Genomic DNA, 22,323 nt, shown 5'->3' with positions numbered 1-22,323 from the left:
TCATATTTCTCACAAAGACTTATGCTCAAAGGTAGACATGACAATGTTTTGTAATAGGGAACTTTTAATAAATGTTAGCAGAGCTGCATCAATGGTCACACTCTCCCGACTATGGATATATATTAAAAAAAAAAAAAAAGGGATGAGGCCTTTTTATCTCTCATTCCCTCTTCATCCCCCTGTATACACACACACACACACACACACACACACACACACACACACACACACACACATGACAAATTGTCAGACGCTTGGTAGGGAACTCAGAAAGCCACACATGTATTTCTTTTTCCTTTACTGCATCTCTTCCGTCTTTTAAAATACTCTTGAGATGGCTTTGTAGTGTAAACATAGGCAGACCTGTTGCTGGCATTTCCCCCCAAATGCATGATAAACACGGAATCTCTCTTGTGGATGACTCTCAGGCGCAGTGCAGAACTGTAGGCTGGGTCAGTTCCTAGCATGACCCGTTAGATGACCTGCTACAAAAAGCTTTAACAGAGATGACAATTACGATGCTCCTCTTCCGTATGGATTATCAGGTACTGAGTAAGATATTCCTCTGGCCAAAAGACTTCCCTGAATAGTTATATCCAAAAGGAAAGGTATTCACCAGTAGGAGTTCACAAACATTGATTGAAGTGAACACTTACAAAAGGCCTTCCTACATCTTTTAAACTCTGGTGTGAATCTTTCGATGGTGAGTGAAGGATGAACTATGGCTGAAGGCCTTTCCGCATTCACTGCATTCAAAGGGTTTCTCTCCAGTGTGAGTTCTCATGTGTTGAGTTAAGGCAAAGTTGTCACAAAAGGCCTTCTCACATTCTTTGCACTCATAGGGTTTTTCTCCAGTGTGGATCCTATTATGCCGAACAAAATTTGCGGGCTGGGTAAAGGCCTTTCCACATTCTCGGCACACATAAGGCTTTTCTCCAGTGTGGATCCTCATGTGTCGAGTAAAGGAAGAGCTATAGTAAAAGGCTTTTGCACATTCTTTACACTCCAAGGGTTTTTCTCCACTGTGGGTCCTATTATGTCGGATAAAAACAGAATGGTGTGTAAACGCCTTTCCACATTCACTGCACTCATAGGGCCTCTCACCAGTGTGAATCCTCATGTGTTGAATTAAGGAAGAACTGTCACAAAAGGCTTTCCCACATTCTTTGCACTCAAAGGGCTTCTCTCCAGTATGGGTCCTCTTATGCCGAACATAGGTGGAGCGGTGAGTAAAGGCCTTTCCACATTCACTGCACTCGTAGGGTTTCTCTCCAGTGTGAATCCTCACGTGCTGAGTGAAGGATGAGTTGAGGCAAAAAGCTTTTCCACATTCTTTGCACAAAAAGGGTTTTTCTCCTGTGTGGGTCATATTATGCTGGATAAAAGTGGAGCGGTGAGTAAAAGCCTTTCCACATTCACTGCACTCGTAGAGTTTCTTTCCAGTGTGAATCCTCATGTGTTGAGCGAAGGAAGAACTGTAATAAAAAGTTTTCCCACATTCTTTGCACAAAAAGGGCTTTTCTCTAGTGTGAGTCATATTATGCTGGATAAAAGAGGAGCGGTGGGTGAAAGCTTTACCACATTCTTTGCACTCATAGGGCTTGTCTCCAGTGTGAACACGCTGGTGCTCTGTGAGGTGAGACCTGCGTTTGAAGGCCTTACCACACTCAGTGCACTTGTACGGTTTTTCCCCAGTATGAAGCCTCGTATGTCGAATGAAATCTGCCATGTAACGACAAGCTTTCCCACATTCACTGCATTCATAAGGCTTCACTCCGGCATGAATCTGTTGATGCCGAACAAGGGCCCAATTCTTGCTAAAACCTTTTCCACATTCCTTGCATTTGTAGATGTTTTTCCTTGCATCCATCACAGGGTCTTTTCCTGGTTCTTGGGAATCACGTTCATGTAGAGCATCTTGTGTAGTGACTTGCTCCTGTAAAACCCTTAAACACAGACTATCATCTGTCTCCAAATCACCATATTTATGGCTCAGTTTCCTAGGGCATGTCTCCTTGTTGGGGTCTGCTCCTGGCCTCAAGTTCCCTTCCTGCATTTCCAACAGTCCTTCCTGATCCCTCACTTGCCCCAACCTGGAATGCCTTGAGGTGCCATATGTCACTTGTTCCTCAAAAGGGGCTTCCTCAGTGAGGGCCAGCTGAGCAGCAGTAAGCTCTGTGGTCTCGGGTTTTGCTTTCTCACCTAAAGGAAATCCAATGTAAGAAAGGTGTCTTTTAGTGATATCAACAGAGAACAAAATAAATTACCACTTTAGTGGAAGAATGAAGATGAAAATAAAGCCTTTCCTGCCTATGGCATTTTAAAACCCAGGTTTACAATTTTTTTCTTTACTAATCCTTAGATTCTTGACATCTTTAAAAGGTAACCCAGGAGGAAAAGCTGGGGCAGGGGACAGACAATCTGGAGTGGAGACTCCTCCTCACCCCCTAGAACAGGGGCGGGGGGGCAGGGTAATGATCACCCCGTGTGTAGTGACTGTGCTCCAACATCTCATGGTGCCATGACAGCACATAGAAAGTGCACCCAACCTGGCCAAGATGGGAGACAGAAAGAGGTCAGTGGAGGCTACCTGGTGAAGGTGCTTGCTTCTAAAGGTGAATAGGAATTCCCTGACAGAGGAATGAAGAGAGAGATTATAGCAGGTGACCAGAAGTACAAAGGTTCAGGGCCTTGAAAGAATGCTGAATGCCAGGCAGAGAGAAGAGGATGTTAGGATGGTGGAGAGGTAGGCAGAGACAGAGAAGAAACAAAATCTCAGAATTCTAGACTGTGCAAAAGTGGGGGAGGGTTAGAAGCAACTGGGTGGACAGCCTGAGTCTACTATACCTGAGTAAAGACTAGGTGAATAGACCTAAATAGACAACATCTAGATCAAGTAAACTAAAAACATATTGCATGAATGGAGATTTACATGAAAAAAAGGGATTAATAATATAAAGTTGTCAATTCTTCTCAAATTCATCTATAAAATTTAATACAACTTCAGATAAATCTCAATAGGGTTTTTCATGGATATTGACAAGCTGATTGTGGAATTTATATAAAAGAACAGAGAGACCAGGATGTCTCTGAAGAAGAATAAAGCAAGGAGACTTGCCTTTTGAGGAATAGGATTATGATGAAATTTTATGTATCAAGGCACTGTGATGTAGCACAGATGTAAGATAAGCTGTGAAACTCTCAAAAGGGAAAAACAGAATTGGGAGCTTAAGTGTACACAGGGAACTTTGATATATGACAGAAGTAGCAGAGAGGCCAGTGGGAAAAGGAAGGACTACTCAATAAATGGATAAAGAAAAATCATTTGCCACACGAAAGAAAATGGAATTGTATTTCTACCTCACACAACACAAAAAAATCAATTCTAGACTGATTAAGACTTAACTGCCAGTAGCTAAAAATTAAAAACTTAATAAATAGTGAAAATGACTGTCTTTTAGACCTTGGGAAAAAGGAAGATTTCATAAACAGCATACAGAAAATTCACTAGAAAAGAAAAGACTAGTCAATCTGACTAAACTAAATACATTTTTTTAAAAGGCAAACAAACAAAGGTGGCTATATTAATATCAGATAACAGACTACAGAGCAAAGAAAATGAGACAAAGAGGGACATATAATGATAAAAAGATCAATCTACCAGGAAGACATAACAATCCTAATCTGTATGTACCAAATATCAGAGGCAGAAAACACATAAACCAAAAACTGAGTTGAAAGGAGAAATAGACAAAAACCACAATTACAGCTGGGAACTTCAACATTCCACACCCAAAATGAAAACTGAGCATATTATGCACTGACATTTCCCAGAAGATATATATTGGCTAATCAACATACAAAGAGGTGCTCACACTTCTTAGATATGAGGGAAGGGCAAGACCATTTTATACTCACTTGATTGAAAAAATTTAAGAACCTGAAAATAGCAGGTGTTGAGAGGGGATGAATCCATGGAATTGTTCATACAAGGCAGGTGAAGTGTAAAAAGGTGTAAGTAACCACTTTAGAAAACAAGAGGGCATCATCCAGCGAAGTTCTACTTTTGCTTACCTTATAATACAAAAATTCTAGTTCTGGGAATATTACTAAGAGAAATTCCTACATATGTGTGTGAGAACATATGTATGTGAATTTTCATGGCAGTACTGTCTGTGGGTACAAACAACTGGAAACAAGAAAATTCCCATGAAAATGGACAAATACATTGTGTTACACACATGCAAATGACTACAGAAGGACAAAATGAGTGAACTATAGCTACATGCACCATGAACTGTCAAGTAAAAAGTGCAAATCCTGTAAGACAGCATAAACAGATACTTTTTATAATGTTCAAATAAAAAAGCAAAATACACACACATAAGTACAATGAAACAATTTTATTTTGGGGGGAATGCCTGTTTTTAATGACATTATAAAAATGGTATGTACACATCTCAAATTAATTTTTTTTAGCATTTTTTCATTGTTGTAAAATATATGTAACATAAAATTTACCATTTTGAAATGAAACAATCTTAAAAAGCAATGAATAGACTCGAAAGACTCAAATTACCAAAACTGATACAATAAAAAACAGGATATCTGAATAGCCCTGTATTTATTAAAAAAATAAATGTTTTGAACTGAATGTTTGTGTTCCCCACAAATTCATTATTGAAGCCCTAACATCCAACGAATATTTGGAGATAAGGCTTTATAGAAATAATTAAGGTTAAATGAGGTCATAAGGGTGGGGACCTGATCTGAGGGAATTAGTGTCCTTATAAGAAGAGACACCAGACGGTTCTCCCTCTCTCTCCCACCACCCCAGCACCACGTACTGCACTTAGAAAAGGCCATGGTCTCTCTGTCTACTTACAAGAACACTAATCCAATCATGGGGACTCCACCTGCAAGACCTCATCTAAACCCAATCACCTTCTAAAAGCCCCATATCCTAATATCATCACATTGGGGGTTAGGGATCCAACATACAAATTTTGGGAGGACACCAGACATTCAGTTTATAACAATGTTATATGAGAAAAAGCATGTAAGTCAATCAGCACAGAGCATGGCAACTGTTTGGTAAACTGTAGACCATTATCTCTCTTCATTATTATAGTTGTTGCATTTGTCAATCAGAATGTCAACAGTGACCTGGGTGAGAACATTTTTAGTGCTGCAGTTCTGAGAAGAACCATTACTGTGCCTCAAAGAGTAAAGGGGAAGATACCACCTGCTCACCAGTATGTGAAGCAATGAGGACTCCGACACATGGGAGTGGGAATGTGAAGTGGCACGAGTCACTTTGAAACTGATCAGTCATTTCTACTAAAGCCAGTCATATAACTACACCATTATCCAGCCAGTCTACTCACATGCATACCCCCAACAGAAGTCTGTGCTTATATTCAACAAAAAATATGATCAAGAATATTCATAGCAGCATTCTTCATAATATTCTGAAAATGCAGACCAAGCCAAATGTCCAACTTCAGGAAAACAGGTATATGTAATCTATTAATTCACTGAGATACGTACAGTAAGAAGCCAACTCCAAATATATACAACCACATGAATGAATTCCAGGGTCATAATGATTATCAAAAGAAGACAGACATGACAGTATGATGTGCTGTGGGGTTTCACTTATAAGCCTTCAAAACTAATCTATGGCGACAGAGTCTGAACACTGGTTACTTTGGTAGAAGAGGGTACTAACAAGGAAGGCGCACAAGAAGCCTGTCAGGGGCTGGAAATATACTTCTTGACCTGTGTGGAGGATACTCTGGTTTATATTTATGTAAAAATTTCATAATGATGAAACTTTAAGATTTGTACATTCATTATGTGTAAATTATACAAAACCTCAGTATAAAAATTAAAGAATAGGAAAGGGGAAGTCTAGGACTCAGGTATAGATATCTCTTCTGAGAATGAGAAAACTCCCCCAAGAAGCGTGGCTGTTCAGGTGAAACAGAGTCAACGACGTTTAGATGTTGCTGGAGAGCAAAGAGTATTTTTTAACGTTTCCCCCAAGTGTCAGAAACTTACACTGTGTTTTTTATGTTGAATAAAGAGAAGATGGAGACATAGAAGAGGTAGGAAATAAATGAAGAACCATGTTCCCAGATATAGTGGAGAGACTCATGTATGCCTTCCCATAATCCCTGCCTCATCGTGTTCACAGTTTTATAATCACCTCTGCCTGAATCCTAGCAGGACCTTGATTTGCTTCTAAAGAATAGAACGTGGCGAAGGTGACAGAATAATGTAAGATGTAAGAGATAAAGTCCATGTGTAGCATCCCTCTTGTTGGAGTCTCTCCCACCATCACTTGATTTGAAGAAGTAAGCCGACATGCTGTAAGAGCCTATGACTGCAGCTTTGCAGAGGACCCAGCTAAGTTGTGTCTGGATTTCTGATCCACAATGAGAGAGAATAAATGAGTGATATTTTAATATTGAATAATGAATGACTTTTAATGTTGCTATACAGCAATAGATAACTAATACAGCTGAGAAGGTAGGTGAAAGTGTGATCTAGGCTCTGCTGGGAATTAGCCATAGCTGGGGACAAGAACTCTTCCACAGAGGTGAGCAGGAAGCTGCAGGGATAAGGCAGCTAGGGTTAAAGAGCAAGAAATCAAGTGAATAGCCTTTATTTTCAAAATGAACTAGGTCATATGCTGAGATGTCAGTGGCTAGGGAGGTGGTGATATCTGGAACAAGATGTGAGTGGACAGGGAAGCAGATGTAAGACACAAATCTGGTCAGAGGCACAGAGCAGATACGAGGGGACCAGTTAGGAATTTGTTAGCATCATGCAGGCCAAAGATGAAGGGTGATAATGCCAAAACTGATGGAACTGGGAGAGGTAATGGATTCAGGAGATCTGTATGATGAAAAACGGTCAAGATTCAGCAATGGCTGGATATTGGGTGTGATGAAGATGAAGGCATCGAGGGGCAGTCCAAGTTTGTTTTTGGCTTTCTCAACTTATTGAATGGCATGGCTATTAACTAAAATGGGGAGATGAGAAGAGTGGGCAAGATCACAAGGTCCTTTTCAGGCACGATGGGTGTGAGGTGTCTTTGAAACATTCAAGTGAAGATGGAGAACTGTGGAAAGAGGTGAAGGTTTGAGACAGACTCTGTGGGGATGAGGAGGGGATGGCCAGAGACACTCCCTGGCTGGCTAAGCAGCCTGAAGGAACCCTAGAGGGGAGAGATCTTGAATCGCATTGGCGCTGTCCACAGACTGGATGAGGGGCTGACATGGGCAAATGTCCCCTTGAGGTTTTACAAGACAGGAAGGCAAGAAGATGTTAAAGCTAAGGACTGCTTCTGAATATCTGATTTACACGTGGAAGGATTGATGCATGCAGGGATGTATAGTAAATAAATGACTGGATGGAGGTGGAAAAGGGTGAGATGCGAAGTATAGCTGGAGGTAATCTGCAGAAGAAGAAAGGACTGTCTTTCCTGAATCTGGGGGGATGCTGGAGGTATCACTATTCACTATTCATTATGACTAATAACACTTGAATATTACCAGTAGGTAACTTTTGTTAAGCCACTTACTTTGAGTCAGGTAGTGTGCTTATAAGCAGTTTCATGCTATCCAATTACATTCCCAAACAATCCAACGATGCAGGAACTATTATTATTATCTTTTTCTAATGTAGGCTAAGTTTAACAGACTGAATATATGTTCATCATATCCCTGCCCTTTTCTCCTTGGACATAAAGCTAAACCACATTTCCCAATTTGATACAAAGTACAGCCTAATGCCCAGTTCTTGTCAATGGAATGTGAACGGAAGTGATTATGTGTGCAAGTGTACATGACTACTCCCCTTCTCTCCTATTCCTCTTGGCCAGTTGGATGATGCCAGGGCAACCTTACAGCCACATACTGACAACAGAATGCACCTGGGTCCGTGAATGGATATGTGGTACAGAGCTTCTCTGCTGGCCCACATTAAACCATGGCACAAATGAGGAATAAACCCTAAATCTGTTGACGCACCAAGATTTTGGAGGTGTACCCACCAAGATTTTGGAGATTATCTCTTATAGCAGGAAGCATTAATTCAGCCTAACTTGTACGTCAAAGGCGCAGCGAGATCATGCAGCTTCTCCAGAGTTATGAGGCTGGTGAGAGGCCAAGCGTTTAGAGACTGTCTCTTACCCACATTTCAACCCCAGTAAAGGAAAAGAGTGTGATGGGAGTGGGAAGATAGGGAAATGCAGTTCAAAGTGCTCCAATGACCACTCAAGACCCCAGGAAGGCCACAAAAAGAAACTGCCCATGGAACGTCAGACACTGATTCCTTGGTAGTCTGCTAGCTGCCATGTGACCTACCTGAATAGGTGCTTCTGGAGAGGCCTCTCTTCACTGTCCACAGTTCTTGCCCATGCTCTGGCAGGTGAATCAGCTCTGGTTTGGGAACAGGATGGCCTGTGCATGGAGAAATAAATGAAGCATGGGTATATAAGGAAAGACAAATGGAACAGTCTCAAGTGTACAGCCGTATACACCTCTAACACAATGCCATGAAACTCCAGAAAGGGGACCCCTCCTTCCAGAGGGTTTTCCCTGATTAAATCAGCAGGATTCAACCTTCCTCATGTTTCAGAACTACCAAGACATGTCTGGTTTGGAGCACAACAAATTAAACCAAATCTCTGGGCATAGAGACTGAGCACTGGTTGTTTTGAAAGCTCCCCAGGTGATTCTGCTGCCCAAGGATGGCTAAACACACTGGACTAAATCAACTGATAGTCAGTGGCCCGAGGTAGGCCATGACCTAACACTGCTACACATTCTGAAGTAAAAGTCTTCAATCCAGACTGGAAAGACAGGGCTGATGTGGGGACCTGCTGCCCTAGTTGCTGCTGCATCATCCTGTGGCCACATCAAGGATGCTGGCCTGATGACCTGGACCAAGGAGAGAAACAGCCACCTCAGGGCTTCTCATCGGGTGAAGTAATCAACTCTTCACAGAGTGAAACCAGTATGAGGTGGTTTTTGCAACAGGTAGCCAAACACATCTTGCCAAATGTGAAGACTTAAAGACAGGAGAACTCTGGAGAGAAGTCACTATTTAGGCACCAGGACCCACAGAAATTTTGCCTAGAAAATCCTGTACTTCAAGCCCGATGCACCCAGTTGTCACTTAGCAAATGTTCACAGCTGTCTGCTACATGCCTGGCACCGAGCTCAGTGATGGGGTGGTGGAAAAGGTGAACCGGATCTTCCTTTGTCTCCATTAAGGACTTGAGCTCCCCTCAGGGACTTGGCTGGTGTTGGCGTCTCCACCTGGAACACCTGCTGTGCAGGTACCAGGAGTCAAAGAAATCTTCTAGACTGTGTTGGTCAGAAAGATACCAGTAGCACTGATGATAAATACCTTCCTGTCTGTCTAATTCAACCACTTCTTGGAGAACCTCCCATTAACACCAGGTCCTGTTAACTGGGCTGTGAGGACACTGGACCCAACCAAGCTGAATTCCAGATTATGAGAATCTGGAATAAGGAAGGATGTCAGATTGAGGTCAGCTTGGGTTGGACACTTGGGTAAAAGTGTTGAGGAGAACTGTTTGTTATACAACAATCCGCGATGCAGACCAAGGAAACCAAGCAAGAGAAGGTTAGACTAGAACATGCTGGGGCTGTGGGGAGAAAGGAAGGCAGGTTCCTGGGGTCTTCTCAACCAGCCATGCTGAGAGAGAGGGAGGAATGAAAGAGGCTGAGGGTACTCCTTGGAACAGAGATGAGGCCTTACCCAGTGAGACCAGGAGGCCACAAGTCTCCAGCATCACTTCCTGGTATAAGGTCCTCTGGGCTAGGTCCAGGTGTCTCCATTCCTCCCCAGTGAATGTTATGGCCACATCTTCAAAAGATACCAGTGCCTGGAAAATCAAACAGAGGTGGTGGGGTAGCTGTATGACTATTAGATGAGATTAGAGCCTACTGCTTGGTTAATGGTAAAAACCCAGAGAGATCCAAGGTCTGAATCACTGGGTATCTCCTGAGGACCTAGCTCTGTGCTGGGCTCAGGAGGGAGGGAGATGGTGCCTTTGACAGAATACAAAGGTGTGAGAGAGAAAAGCTGCCTATATGGGAATCTGCTGGAGAGTGACACAAAACTATGATAATCCCATGAAGACTGTGAAGAATAGGGAAAAAAATAATTCAGGTAATGGTAATAGTAGCAGAAGCCGAGCCTCACCGGTCTGCACTGCTTGCCTGCACCTAAGGGCTTCAGACGCTGTGTTAAAGCAACTAAAATTCTCTAGGTCTGGAGCCAGACTTTCCAGGGTTTAAATCCAGCCTTTTGAACCAACACATACTAATTTCTTTGAGCCTCAATTTCTACATCAATACAATAATAGTTCCAACTTCACCAAGTTGTTGTGGGAATTAAAGCAAAAATGTTCATTACTTATTTGTATCTTAGATGATTGATTTATTGAGTATGTGTTATTACATTTGACTGTCTTTTATGATTGGATTATGGCATTCTGTTGATTCTTATTTTGTGGTTGGCTTTATTCCTTTGATAACTATGTAATTTAAAAAAGCTAAAGCTCTAAACTGTTCTTAGAAACAAAGAACAGTACATATATGTAAATTAAATAATGTATATAGAAATAAAATATTATGTTTATAAGAGAAAATAAAGCGAAAATGTTCATAAAGTAAATACCACAGTGCCCAGCAATGTCAGTGTTCAATTGTGTTTGTGAATTTCATTAATTCTCCCACAACCAAGGAGGTAAACAACATCACCATCTTTATTTCACATCAGCAAACAGGGGCTCAAAGTTAAGCCGCCCAAAGTCACATGTCTAATGAGAAGGGGCAAGATTTGAACCTAGGTCCCTCTGGTCCAGCCATGATGGGGGAGGAGAGTTAGATTTAATCGAAGTATGGTGGGAGCCCCAGAGGGAGAATCTTTCATTCATTAGCCACTTATTGAACACCTGGTATAGGCCCAGCAGCTTTAAGCCTGGGGAGAGAGCAGGAGCTCACATTCTGGGTTTAGGGAAAGATTCTCAACAAGAAACTAAGTAAACAAGCAAGATAAAGTCATATGACCCTAAGGCCTCTGAAAACAAACAAAAGAGAGTAAGATGACTACAAAGATTAGGGGAGACTTTAGATGGGGCAACTGGGGAAGATCTCTTGAAGGGGACACTGGAACCAGGATGGAATGAAGTTAAGGAGAAAGCCAGTTGAGGAAAAATGGATAAATAAGAGAAGTCCTGAAGGTGATTAGAGCTATGATGAAAGGAAACAGGTTGGCATGCTGAAGAGTAATTTAGGGCCTGTCCTTTGGTTTACATCCCACAGACATAACATTCCTATGCACTGTCATTAATGAATATCGCAATGGATTCATTTTCAAATATATGTAAATGTATTAGGAAAATTGATTCACTGCGTAAGTGGCAAGCCAACTTCACTTGTAGTACTCAGATGGCATCTGCAGAGAGAAATCCAGTGACTATCCTATCTTCCGGCTTATCCAGGGAACTTCCACTTCTATTAGAAGAGCAGCAGTTCCAAAAACGCTGCTCCCACAAACTTCTGCTCTCAAGGCTCTCTCATCCCTTCTCCCAGCTTTCAGCTGGGTTGAGGCCTGAGGCAGGGAGGCATGAGGGTCACACTATGCCTGGGGTGAGTCTAAGATAATATAGCAGGACCAGGAGAGTCTCTCTGCGAAAACCACATCCAGAGTGATGCTCTCTGGGTCGTGCTAAGCACTGAAGGATACACGTCACACGCTTACCCTCTCCAGTTCCCTCAACTAAGAGAGAAAAATTGTTAATATTCCGATTTTAGACCCAAGGGAATGGAGGCCAAGAGCAGAGAATCGACAAGCTCAAGGAAAGAACCAGAAATGGGCGCCTCTCTTTATAATCCCTAGCCTGGAATGAGAACTCTGGGTTGGATGTGATTAGAACTGTTGCTCCCAAACCCAATTCTCACAGGTCCTCCAGACTCAAGAGTATTAAGAGGCGAAGAATCCTGAGATTCCCAGTAACACAGCGAATGGAACTGTGCGGACGGCGACCCCAGCGCACGTGAAGTTGCAGAAACCCTCCACTCACCAGCGCCCGCCCCGCCATGGGGCCCAGTGGGCAGAGTTGGACCGCGAGAGGTGGCGACAGAGGCCGGTCCAACGGGCTCAGCCGACCCCTCAGGCCAGCCCTGGGCGGGGGCACCTGGGACCTGTCTCCTCGGTGTAGAAGGCGCACAAGGCCCAGGGCGCCGCCTCCGGGAGCTGCGGGGACCGAAGACTCGGGCCGAGGCTCGGAGAGCAAATCCCGCCGCAAGCGGGGTCACGGTTCATACAAATGCATGGAGGTGGGCCCTATTCTCCTCACTGTCCTTTGCTCTGTCTCGAAGACCTTTTTCTGAGAAGCAGCCACCGCCCGGTGCGCCAGCCACAAAGGCCGGTAAGGACAGGCCGGCCACTTCCAAACGACGCCCGATGACCGGACGCCACCCGTCTTGCCCAAGCTGCCGCAGGCAGCACACCCTCGCTGTCCGTCATTGGCTCAGCGACCGCCGCTGACGTTCGAAGCACTGCCTTCTGGGTAGTGTAGTTTCTGGCTGCATCCTGGTGAACCGGCCGCACACTTCCAAAGAGGGGGCGTGGCTTCGCTTCCTCTTAAAGGCACACGTACAAATTTCCGTGGCCCTTCAGGCAACACCCCGCCCCTAAAGGTCTCTAACACTTGCCTCCGCCTTCTGCACTGCATATTGCTGTCCCAGCATTTCACCAGTCTGAATCAGGATTTACAATGAAAAATGAAGATTATTCTTTAGTAGCGAAGTTATTTAAAAAATGTCCCCCTAATCGATGGTTTCCAACCCACAAATCACATCAGCATTACCTGGGAATTTGTTATAAGACCTCAGGTCCCCCTAAAGAACTACTGAATTAATACTCTGGCGTGGGACCCCGTATCTGCGCTTAAACAAGCCCTACAAGGGATTTTAGTGCTCCAACACAGCTGAGAACCAGATTCCTTAAGTTCCAGAGAATAATTGAGACAAAACTACCTACTTCTTGGGAGACAACTAAAAAGTGCACTAAGCCTGGAACATAATGATAAGTACTTAAGAGCTATTGCTGTCATTAATATTACTACTTTATATTATTAATATTATTGGCAGTGTCTTCACAAGGATCTGGCATACACTGCTGTGGGAGTAAATCCGATATACTTCTTTGCAGAGTTATTGGTGATATTTGTCAAAATAGGAAATATATTGACTCTGACTTAACAAGAAGCCTCTTAAGTAGTGTTTAAGATTTTCACTTAATACAGCATTGTACCACTTGGCTCATTTTTTTTTTTTTCTTAATGGCACATGCAGTAGGGTTTCATAATCTATAGGTAGACCTATTATAGGCAAAAGGATACTTCCTTACAGGCTCCATGATTTGAAATTTGGCATCATTAGGTCTAACTGCCTACAGGCCTAAGTAGAGAGTAAAGTTGACATGGTTTCTAGTTTTTTACTTAAGGTGACATGTTATTTTTAATCTTTAGTTCATAGGAACCAGTACTTTTTACCCATCCAGTCCTCAGGGCAGCCAGGCACAAATGAATGATCATGAGACAGTTAAGTCTAATGTCCAGTGACTCAGAGTCACCCGGTTTTGTCCTCATCAAGGCACTGTCAACCCATCACCCAAACGCAGTTCACAAGAAGACAGCAATAAATCCTGGGGGCTGTGAGAAGCGAAAGCTGTAAGTAAGTCCAAAGAGGCATCTTCAGGATGGAGCAGAAATGAGAAAACACAATCACTTCTGCCCACATTCCACTGCCCACAACTCATTCATGTGATCCCCAAATGGACTGATGAAAACCCAGTCAGTTTCTATAGCACAATCCTTTAATTTGGTCATCAGGTATCCTTTTTATTATTTATCCTCTACATTCCACATTCTCACTTACTCCTTAAGGTGACAAACCAAAGGCCCATCCTGTCTCTGACCTCATCTACATTTTAAGATCTTAGAGTGGTATGTTGTGTTATGCATCTGGTTTAGCTTTTCTTTCTCTTGTTGCAGAGAAATGTGTAGCAGAGAAATGTGTTACAGCTGGGTGTTACAGCTCAGTTGAGACAGCAACCCAGATCCTGGCGAGAGACCAAGCAGCACTCAAAGAGTTGGAGAACTCAGGTTTATTACACTTAGGTTTATTACACCACCGGGCCCAGAAAAGTTAACACTTCAAGCTCTGGACCCCTTCTGTAGGTTTACACAGGCCTTTTATAGGCTGCCAGTTCTACACTTTGCAACATCATATGCAAAGAAAGTACAACAGAAGTTGACCAACCAGGAACAAGATTTGTAGAAATAGACCAATCAGGAGTGCGCTCATGCAAATAGAGTACTTACAAGTGGACCAATCAGAAGTGAGAGTAATAACCAATCAGGAGTGAGCTCAGGGAACCAATAGAATTCTAGGTGTAAGTTAGCCGCTTTAGAGGCAAAAAGTGAGATAGAGCCTCTGGGTCAGGGAACCTGACGGTGCTAAGAGGAGAGCAGCGGCCCTGCCTAGGGGTCCCGCTGTTCTTTTTATGGGGCTTCCAACCTCACTCTAAGATCAGGAAGATCAAGGCAAAGCTAAAAATGGTCTCCACCCAGACCTGATGTATAATTCTAAGTCAGGGACATGATGGAAGGGCATAAACTGCTGGGGAAAAAGCCCTGCTGAGATTTCTATGCACAGCAAAGTACCCTGCAAGAACAGTGTGCAATAAGACTATTTAAGGCCAAAAATGTGAAAGTAATGGAAAAATAACCCACATAAAACTACAACCTAAAGATTGTGTTTAAAGTCAAAGTAAAGTAATTCCAGTTGAAAAGTCTGCAAAGATAAAAGCAATAAGGATCCAAGAAAGGTGTGTTTGTGGACTTACACAAACACTTATTAGTCATATGAAATAATTATATTTCCTTTTAGAGGTAGAAGGATGAAATTATCACACATATCCCCAATAACACATGAATTAATATAGGGAAATTGTTCTAAATCCACTCTATCATCCAAGTAAAGGTGAAGGAATTTATAAATCTGTACTTTAATACGTTAAAGATCTAAATAGATGGAAAGATATTCTGTGTTAATGAATTGGAAGACTGACATAATAAAGATATCAAATCTCCCCAAACTGATATATAGTTTTAATACAATTCCTATCAAACTAACAGCAACATTTAAAAAGTAAATATAGACAAGATTATTTTATAAATTATATGGAAAGACAAAGGAACTAGAATAGGTAAAGCAGCTCTGAAAAATAAGAATGAAGTGGGAGGAATCACTCTACCTGAAACTATAGTAATCAAGCTTGTGAGGTACTAGTGAGGGATTGATACAATGATCAGTGGAACAGAATTTGGAACCCAGAAATACCCTCAAACAAGTACAGCCAACAATATATGGTGAAGGTGCTCAAAAACACTTCAGTGGAGAAATGACAGTCCCTTAAATAAATGATACTGGAGCAAATGAAATTCATAGCCTAAAAATATGCACTTCACACGCTATACAAAGTTTAACACAAAATAGATCACACTGAAATGCAACGTGAAAAACTATAGAATTTTAGGATGTAGGAAAAAAATCTTTGGGATCTAGGTTTGCTGAAGAGTTCTTAGAGATGACACCAAATGCACGCTATGTACAAGGAAAAAAATTAATAAATAGGACTTCATCAAAATTGTAAAATTTTGCTTTGAGAAAGACCCTTTTAAGATTTTTTAAAAAGCTAAGGCCGGGAGAAAATATTTACAAACTACCCATCTGATAAAGACCTCATACTAAAATATATAAATATTGTGAAAAAGAATATAAAAATGAATATATGTGTCTACTGAAATAAATGCACAGCCTAAAAGTTGAGAGTTATGTTTTATTTGGCGGGAGGACTCGAGCCGGGATGACAGCCTCTCAGATGCTCTGGGGAACTGCTCCGAAGAGGTAGGGGAGGAGCTAGGATAAAAAGAAGCTTTACAACAAAGACCAGGTAGTTGGAACAATAAAAGACTAGTTGTCATCTAAGGAAAACCAGGCATCTCAAGTTAAAGAATTTAGTGCTTTTCTAGGTATGGGGGGAAGCAAACATTTGGGCTCATTGAATTCATTCCTTTGACAAGCATCTAGCTATCTAGGGCCAGTATCCTGTCCTTTCTTATTCTGAGTCCCCTCAGGGGAACCATCGTGAGAGGCTGCAGAGGCTGCAGGCCTGTCCTCACTGGGGGGTGGCGGCAGCCGCTGATGACTTGGTTTCAGCATTCTTTGTTTACTGATATGGTTGCAGTATTTTCGTTCACATATGTATGTTCATGTATGACTGAAGCATTATGCTGTACATCAGAAATTGACACAACATTGTAAACTGACTAGATTTCAATAAATATGTATATAAAATCTATAAATACCACATTAAAAAAGTACAATTAGAAAATAGCAAAAGGCAACAAGAGACACTTCATCAAAGATGATAGACAGATGGCAAGTAAGCACATGAAAAGTTCAACATCACTAGCCACTACCATTAGGTAAATGCAAATTAAGACCACAATGAAATATCCCTATGTACCTGTTAGAACAGCTTAAAAAAAGTAACCATACCAAATGCTGGTGAGATTGCAGAGAAACTGGTTTCTCATCCATTGTTGGTAGGAATATAAAAATGGTACAGCCACTCCTGGAATTAGTTAAGCAGTTTCTAACAAAAGAATAAAAAATGCACTTCCATGTAATGATTCAGGAATTGCATGCCTGGGCATTTATCCCAGAAAAAAAAAACTTATGTTTGCATAGAAATTTGTACACGAATGTTCATAGCAGCTTTATTCATAACAGTCTTCGACAGGATGAAAGGGGGCAGGGCACAGCCATTCAAGGAATGCTACAGCCATTAACATCAAAATGGTGAAAGATTCAACCCCCAGAAAGCCTTGAGGCTCAAGATGATGGGAGATTTAACTTCTAGTAGATCTTGAGCTTCATTATACACTCATTGTAATATATTAACATGGTGAATACCACGCCCACAGGCACCATGGCAGTCCCAAGGCTAGCCACAAAAGGTCAAAGAGTGGGAAATGGCCAACTTCCTGGGAATCCCAGCCCCATCCCCTTAGACTGGTCCTTCCACTTATTAGCATATGAAACCACCAAGCCCATAAAAACTGGCAACATGGTGCCTCGGCTGCCCCTCTCTCCCTCTTCCGGAGACGGCCCACATTCTGCCTACAGAATGTGTACCTACTTTTAATCTGAGCACCCAACCCCCACACCTTGTGGCCTTTCTCTTGCCTTTCAATGTATCTTTCTGAATAAATCTACCTTTACACAACTGTGGCTCGCTCTTGAATTCTTTCCTGCGTGAAGCCATGGACCCAACTTGGCAGGGCATGTCCGGGGGGCTCAACCGAAGCCTAGAACACAGCCCTTCTCATGCCCCATATCCGTTTTTCCTGCATCAGTCTCAAATTGGAAATGACCAAAATGTCTCTCACTAAGTGAACGGTTAAATAAACTGTGGTACATACACATCATTGAATCATCTCAACAAGAAAAAAGAAAAAATGATTAATACACATTACTTGGATGGATTTCAAAGGCATTATGGTGAGTGAAAAAAGCCAATCCCAAAAGGTTACATGTGTATGATTCCATTTACATATCATTCTCAAAATGACAAACTATAGAAATGAAGGAAATAGAATGGCTGCCAGGGGTGAGGGATGTTGGGTATAGGTGTGCATGTGTATGAATCATATTTTAATTTTCTGTATTATAATTTTTTGAAATCTTAAAAAAGTCTTTCTGGATGAGGAGAGACCACCCCTCCCAGGGTTGGCTAATGCTTACGGATAGCAAAGGACTTGGCTCAGAACACGCAAACTACCCAATCCAGAGCCACAGCTCCTCTATCTGCCTGTGTGCCCAGGAAGCAATATTCTTTTGCTTTAATTATTCCAGGACCAGGTGCCAGGCAACCAGGTCCCACCTCTATACCTTAGGGCCTGCTGAAATTATTCAAACTTAGCTGAATATAAATTGTTTACTCTGTCCTGTCTTGCCTTTCTCACAGAAACCCCAATAACATCTGTGGCCTAAACCTATCTCTTGATTTTGCTTCTGTTTCCTGACCCAAATGGGGTGTTCCTCCTGTGGCCCTGCATGGCATGCCATTCGTCTCATTTCCAGGGGAACTATGAGTAACACTGTACTTTTCTTTCAGTGGCATTGACCTTACTGTGTTGTCACTCAGCCACCTTTAAAAATTAAGACCTAGGCACAAAACAGTGTGTGCACAAGTAGGTGGAGGGGAGAGACAGAGAGAGGCTACAAAGGGACAGCACACAAGGCCGACTTTTGTGGTGACAGAACAGCTCTCCATCTCGATTGCAGTGGTGGTTACACAATTCTATGCACGTGATGCAGTGATGTACTATTACACACACACATATTGTATGAGGGTTAAATTCCTGGTTTTGGTATTTTATAATTTCCTCTACTCATATTTCAACTTTTCAGTGTCAACTCTATGATGAGTAATGAGAGTGGAGAACTGTCTAAAGAATTCCCCACATTACCCCACTCATAATGCCTTTTTCCAGTATGATTCTTTGGTGCTGACCAAATGTGAAACTGTAGCATGCTTTTCCAGATTCACTTCACTTGCATTGCCTTTGCACATTGGGAAAAGCCACTGCGCACTTGGTGCTCCTATGAGGCTCCTCCTCTGCCATCCCACAGGGCACTCCCCTGTGAGTGACCTGATGCTGGAGAAAGCCTGATGTGGCTGAGCAGCCCTTTCCAACCTCCCTGCATTTGAAAGTCTTCTCTGTTGTGTTGTCTCTGCACCTCTTCACAAAGGAGGCCCTGCCCTCTTCCCTTCTGATGGACTTCTCAACATTCTGCTGCATCTGTTGCTGGCGAACGTTTACACTAAATCAGAACTGTCTCCACATACCACATAAGTGTGTGGTCTCTGCCCTGGGTGTGTGGCTTGGTATCCAGCCAGGTGCTAAATGTCTTTCAAGAGTAGACCATGTATATCACAGGGGTAGGTCTTCTGAGTGGACAGACCTGCCTTGGGATTCCTAACATGTGACACTCCTACTAAACTCAGAAGGGGACCCTCCTCACCCTCCACTCCATGCCAAAACACTGAAAGCAGACATGCTGGAGGAATTCTTGTTAATTTGGTGAGTGGAAACAGCCCTTCACAAATGTAGCTTGACCCAGGCATACAAATGTATGCATGCATGGGAACTGTTGGGAAGATGAGGCTGCTGAGGTCAGGGTAAGGAAGGGATGCTGTGCACTAGTAAGCCTCTAAATGTCACAGAATCTAGGAGAGGCGTTAACAGTGCCGTGTCCTTGCTAAAGCCAAGGATGCAAGGATGGAGCACAGAACTGGATGGAGAGGCAGGGTCTCCAGCTTACTTCTCTGTAAACGCTTTTCAGCAGGGCCTTGGCTGCTGGTAACACACGAACCCTGTGTGGAACTGTGTGTCCAGACCCAGGAAAAGCTGATTACATTTTTAATCACATTAACTGCAGGCCAATGTTGGAAAGCACTGCAGAGTGAGTAGTGGTGAGGGTGAGGCATGGACATCACAGGGAGTGGGGCCCAACGTCAGAGTAGAAATAACAAGTGGTAAAGTTTTAAGAACGGGGAAGGAATGACACGGAGGAGGTATGGCCATTAGCTTTGGAACACAAACAATAGTGAACAGGGGACAGGTTGCTGGTGTGATCTGCACCGAGTCCTGACGTTACGCTATCCCCCAGCTCCTCCTTAGCAAGGCCAGACCCCCTCTAACACCTCTTGCCACAGCTGCAGTCATGTCTGCTCTGCTCAGGCACACAGGACTCTCCTCTCATCTTCAGTTGGAGTTACCCAGGTGAACTACTCTACCACAGACTATAGGAAAGAAAACTTAAATGAAACAAAATAAAGCAAACAAACCCCTATGGGGAATGTCTTGCAGGAACAATCCAGTGGTCCCAGCCAAGTAGTGACCATGTCAGTGCCTATAATTCCTGGCATAGCTAGAACCCAGGAAATGTCAGCTAAAAAGGGGAGCAGAACCCAAACCATCAAACTGTCCCAGGACAAGACTACCATCCGAGGAGGGAGTGGCCAAGTCAGATGGGATCCACTGGGCTGATCTCAAGACTAATGACTCCCGGCCCCTTATCTGCAAGCTTCAGGGTGGCAGTGGTTGGGGCAGGCAGAGAAATGCTCAGCTTGGAGTCATGCAAACAGCTGGGCCCTGGAACCCATGGCATATATGCCAGGAGAGTGGGGAAGGAAGAAGAGCCAGCTATGGGAATGAGAACTACCCCTGGGGAGAAAGGGACAGGCAGAACAGCCCAGGCCTTACCCAGTGAAGCGAAAAGTGCATAGTTGCCCAGCACCACTTCACAGTACAGGATCCTCTGAGCCTCATCAAGCAGTCATCCTTGCCCCCAGGGGAAATCAAACAGTGAAATCCTCAAAGGCACAGCCCTTTTTGTGGGGGCAGTTGACTCCATGATCAGCAGAGCCCCAGTCCATCCTCCCATACATCCATCCCATGCTCAGCCTCTTCCCCAACTTCCCAATTCAGAGATACCAGACACTGGTGCCACTGGTGCCCACTCTCAACTCATACCCCAATGATCACTGTGTTAACCCACAAAGACAATAGACAGGTAGGCAGATAGACACTAACTAAACTCTGGGCCTGGTATGCAGGGTATTTTAAGATGTACCTGGGATTTATTTTATTCAGGTATGGTAAGATGACCGACATGGAGAAAACTGTCTTCCAAAGAAGTTTACTACTTACAATTCCCAAGGGGAAGGAGCGTGGTAAGCCATGCAGGGTCACATGGAGAGGCACCAGGGTTGGTCAGGAGGCAGAAGGAATGACAAGAAAGCAAGAGCCAGAGGCTACTGTGGTTTTTGCAGGGAGGAATGGGCAAAGCAGGGTAGGTAAGCTGAACAGGTTTTACATTAGAGTTTGAATAATTTTGGTAAGTTCTGGGCTATGGCATGGTATCCAGTTGTCCTGGCTCTGGCTCTGGGATGATTTAGGGCAGAGGGACAGTGTCCCAGACTGCAAGAGCCTGTTAAAGGAGGTGGGTGGGAGTATGGACCCAGATTGTTAGTTTGCATATCAAAGACTTGCTCATAGGTAACTTGTTTAGCTTCTGGCATTTGAGGCAATCCCTGGTGTTCCTTGGTTTATGGACGCATCACTCCAGTCATGGATCCTTTTCTCATCTGTGCTGCACATTCTGTCCATTCATCACCAATGATCACCAGGACAAAAGCCTGGTATGTCCACAGAGTGGTGAATAAGCCCCAGCTCAGGCCTTTTTGTAATTTTACTTCCATTCCTGCTAAACCTCAGAATCTATCTCAGATCCACTCCTCCTTGGAATATCTGGCCACCTGCCAGACCCTGATCTTCCCCACATGCACCCCTTCTGGCCACTGTTTTCCCTCCCCTGTCCTTGTGATGACTGCCCTACCCATTTGCCCAAGCAAGATAATCAATCATCAGTCCTCGGGCCCCACCTTCTCCTTTCTTTCCCTGCTTTCATCGCCACCATGACCAGAAGATTCCTCCTCCTAAATCTAACCCACAATTCGACACTCATCCACACACCAGATGCCCCATTTTGGATGCCTGTAACCTGAAAGCCTCCCCAGCCCAGCATAATTGTGTGTCTAGTCCTGCCTATTCATAACCTCCACTCAGGGGTCTCTGGAACATCAGACTCAACATGGGCAAAACCTAATTTGTACCATTTGGCTCCTTTGAACATTTTTATTCTTAAAAATAGATCATGAAGGGTTTCATAACTACAGGCAGGCCTATTGTCTAAGAGATGAATTCTTACAGACCATGTGACTCAACACTTGAGAGCATTATGTCTCACCGCCCTCAGGCCAAAGTGTAAGTGGAATTGACATGATTTCAAGAATGTGACAGCAGTTGACAAGTCATTGTTCATCTCTAATTCTTAGGATCATCGCCTCCCTCCTCCCTCCCCTCTGGCCCTCAGGGCAGCCACACCGGGTGTAAATATCTGACTATGTGACAGCACAGTCTGATGAGCAGCGACTCAGGGTCACCAAGTATTGCCCTCATCAGGACTTCATCAGCCCATCACCTGAACCTGCAATGGCAAGTGTCAATTAAGTATAAGGGCAGCTGGGTGTCCAGGAAGAGGAAAAGGGGTTGCCTAGCACCTAGCCAGT

The 22,323-nt window shown here is 43.3% G+C and overlaps 1 protein-coding gene across 1 annotated transcript; it reads right to left on the bottom strand.

The window, feature by feature from the left end:
• Nucleotides 1-281: 281 nt before the first annotated feature.
• Nucleotides 282-12,580, bottom strand: ZNF599 (zinc finger protein 599). The gene is made up of 4 exons (XM_010950057.3): nucleotides 12,131-12,580; nucleotides 9,799-9,925; nucleotides 8,376-8,471; nucleotides 282-2,202 (listed from the first exon to the last, which is right to left on the bottom strand). The coding sequence occupies exons 1-4, from the start codon at nucleotides 12,146-12,148 to the stop codon at nucleotides 677-679; spliced, it is 1,767 nt and encodes a 588-aa protein (XP_010948359.1). The 5' UTR covers nucleotides 12,149-12,580; the 3' UTR covers nucleotides 282-676.
• Between the last annotated feature and the right edge of the window lie 9,743 nt (nucleotides 12,581-22,323).

The sequence above is a fragment of the Camelus bactrianus genome, chromosome 9 (genome assembly GCF_048773025.1).
Source record: "Camelus bactrianus isolate YW-2024 breed Bactrian camel chromosome 9, ASM4877302v1, whole genome shotgun sequence".
Lineage (NCBI taxonomy): Eukaryota > Metazoa > Chordata > Mammalia > Artiodactyla > Camelidae > Camelus > Camelus bactrianus.
The sequence above is the reverse complement of the archived record's forward strand: the minus strand, read 5'-3'. Positions and strand labels throughout refer to the sequence as shown.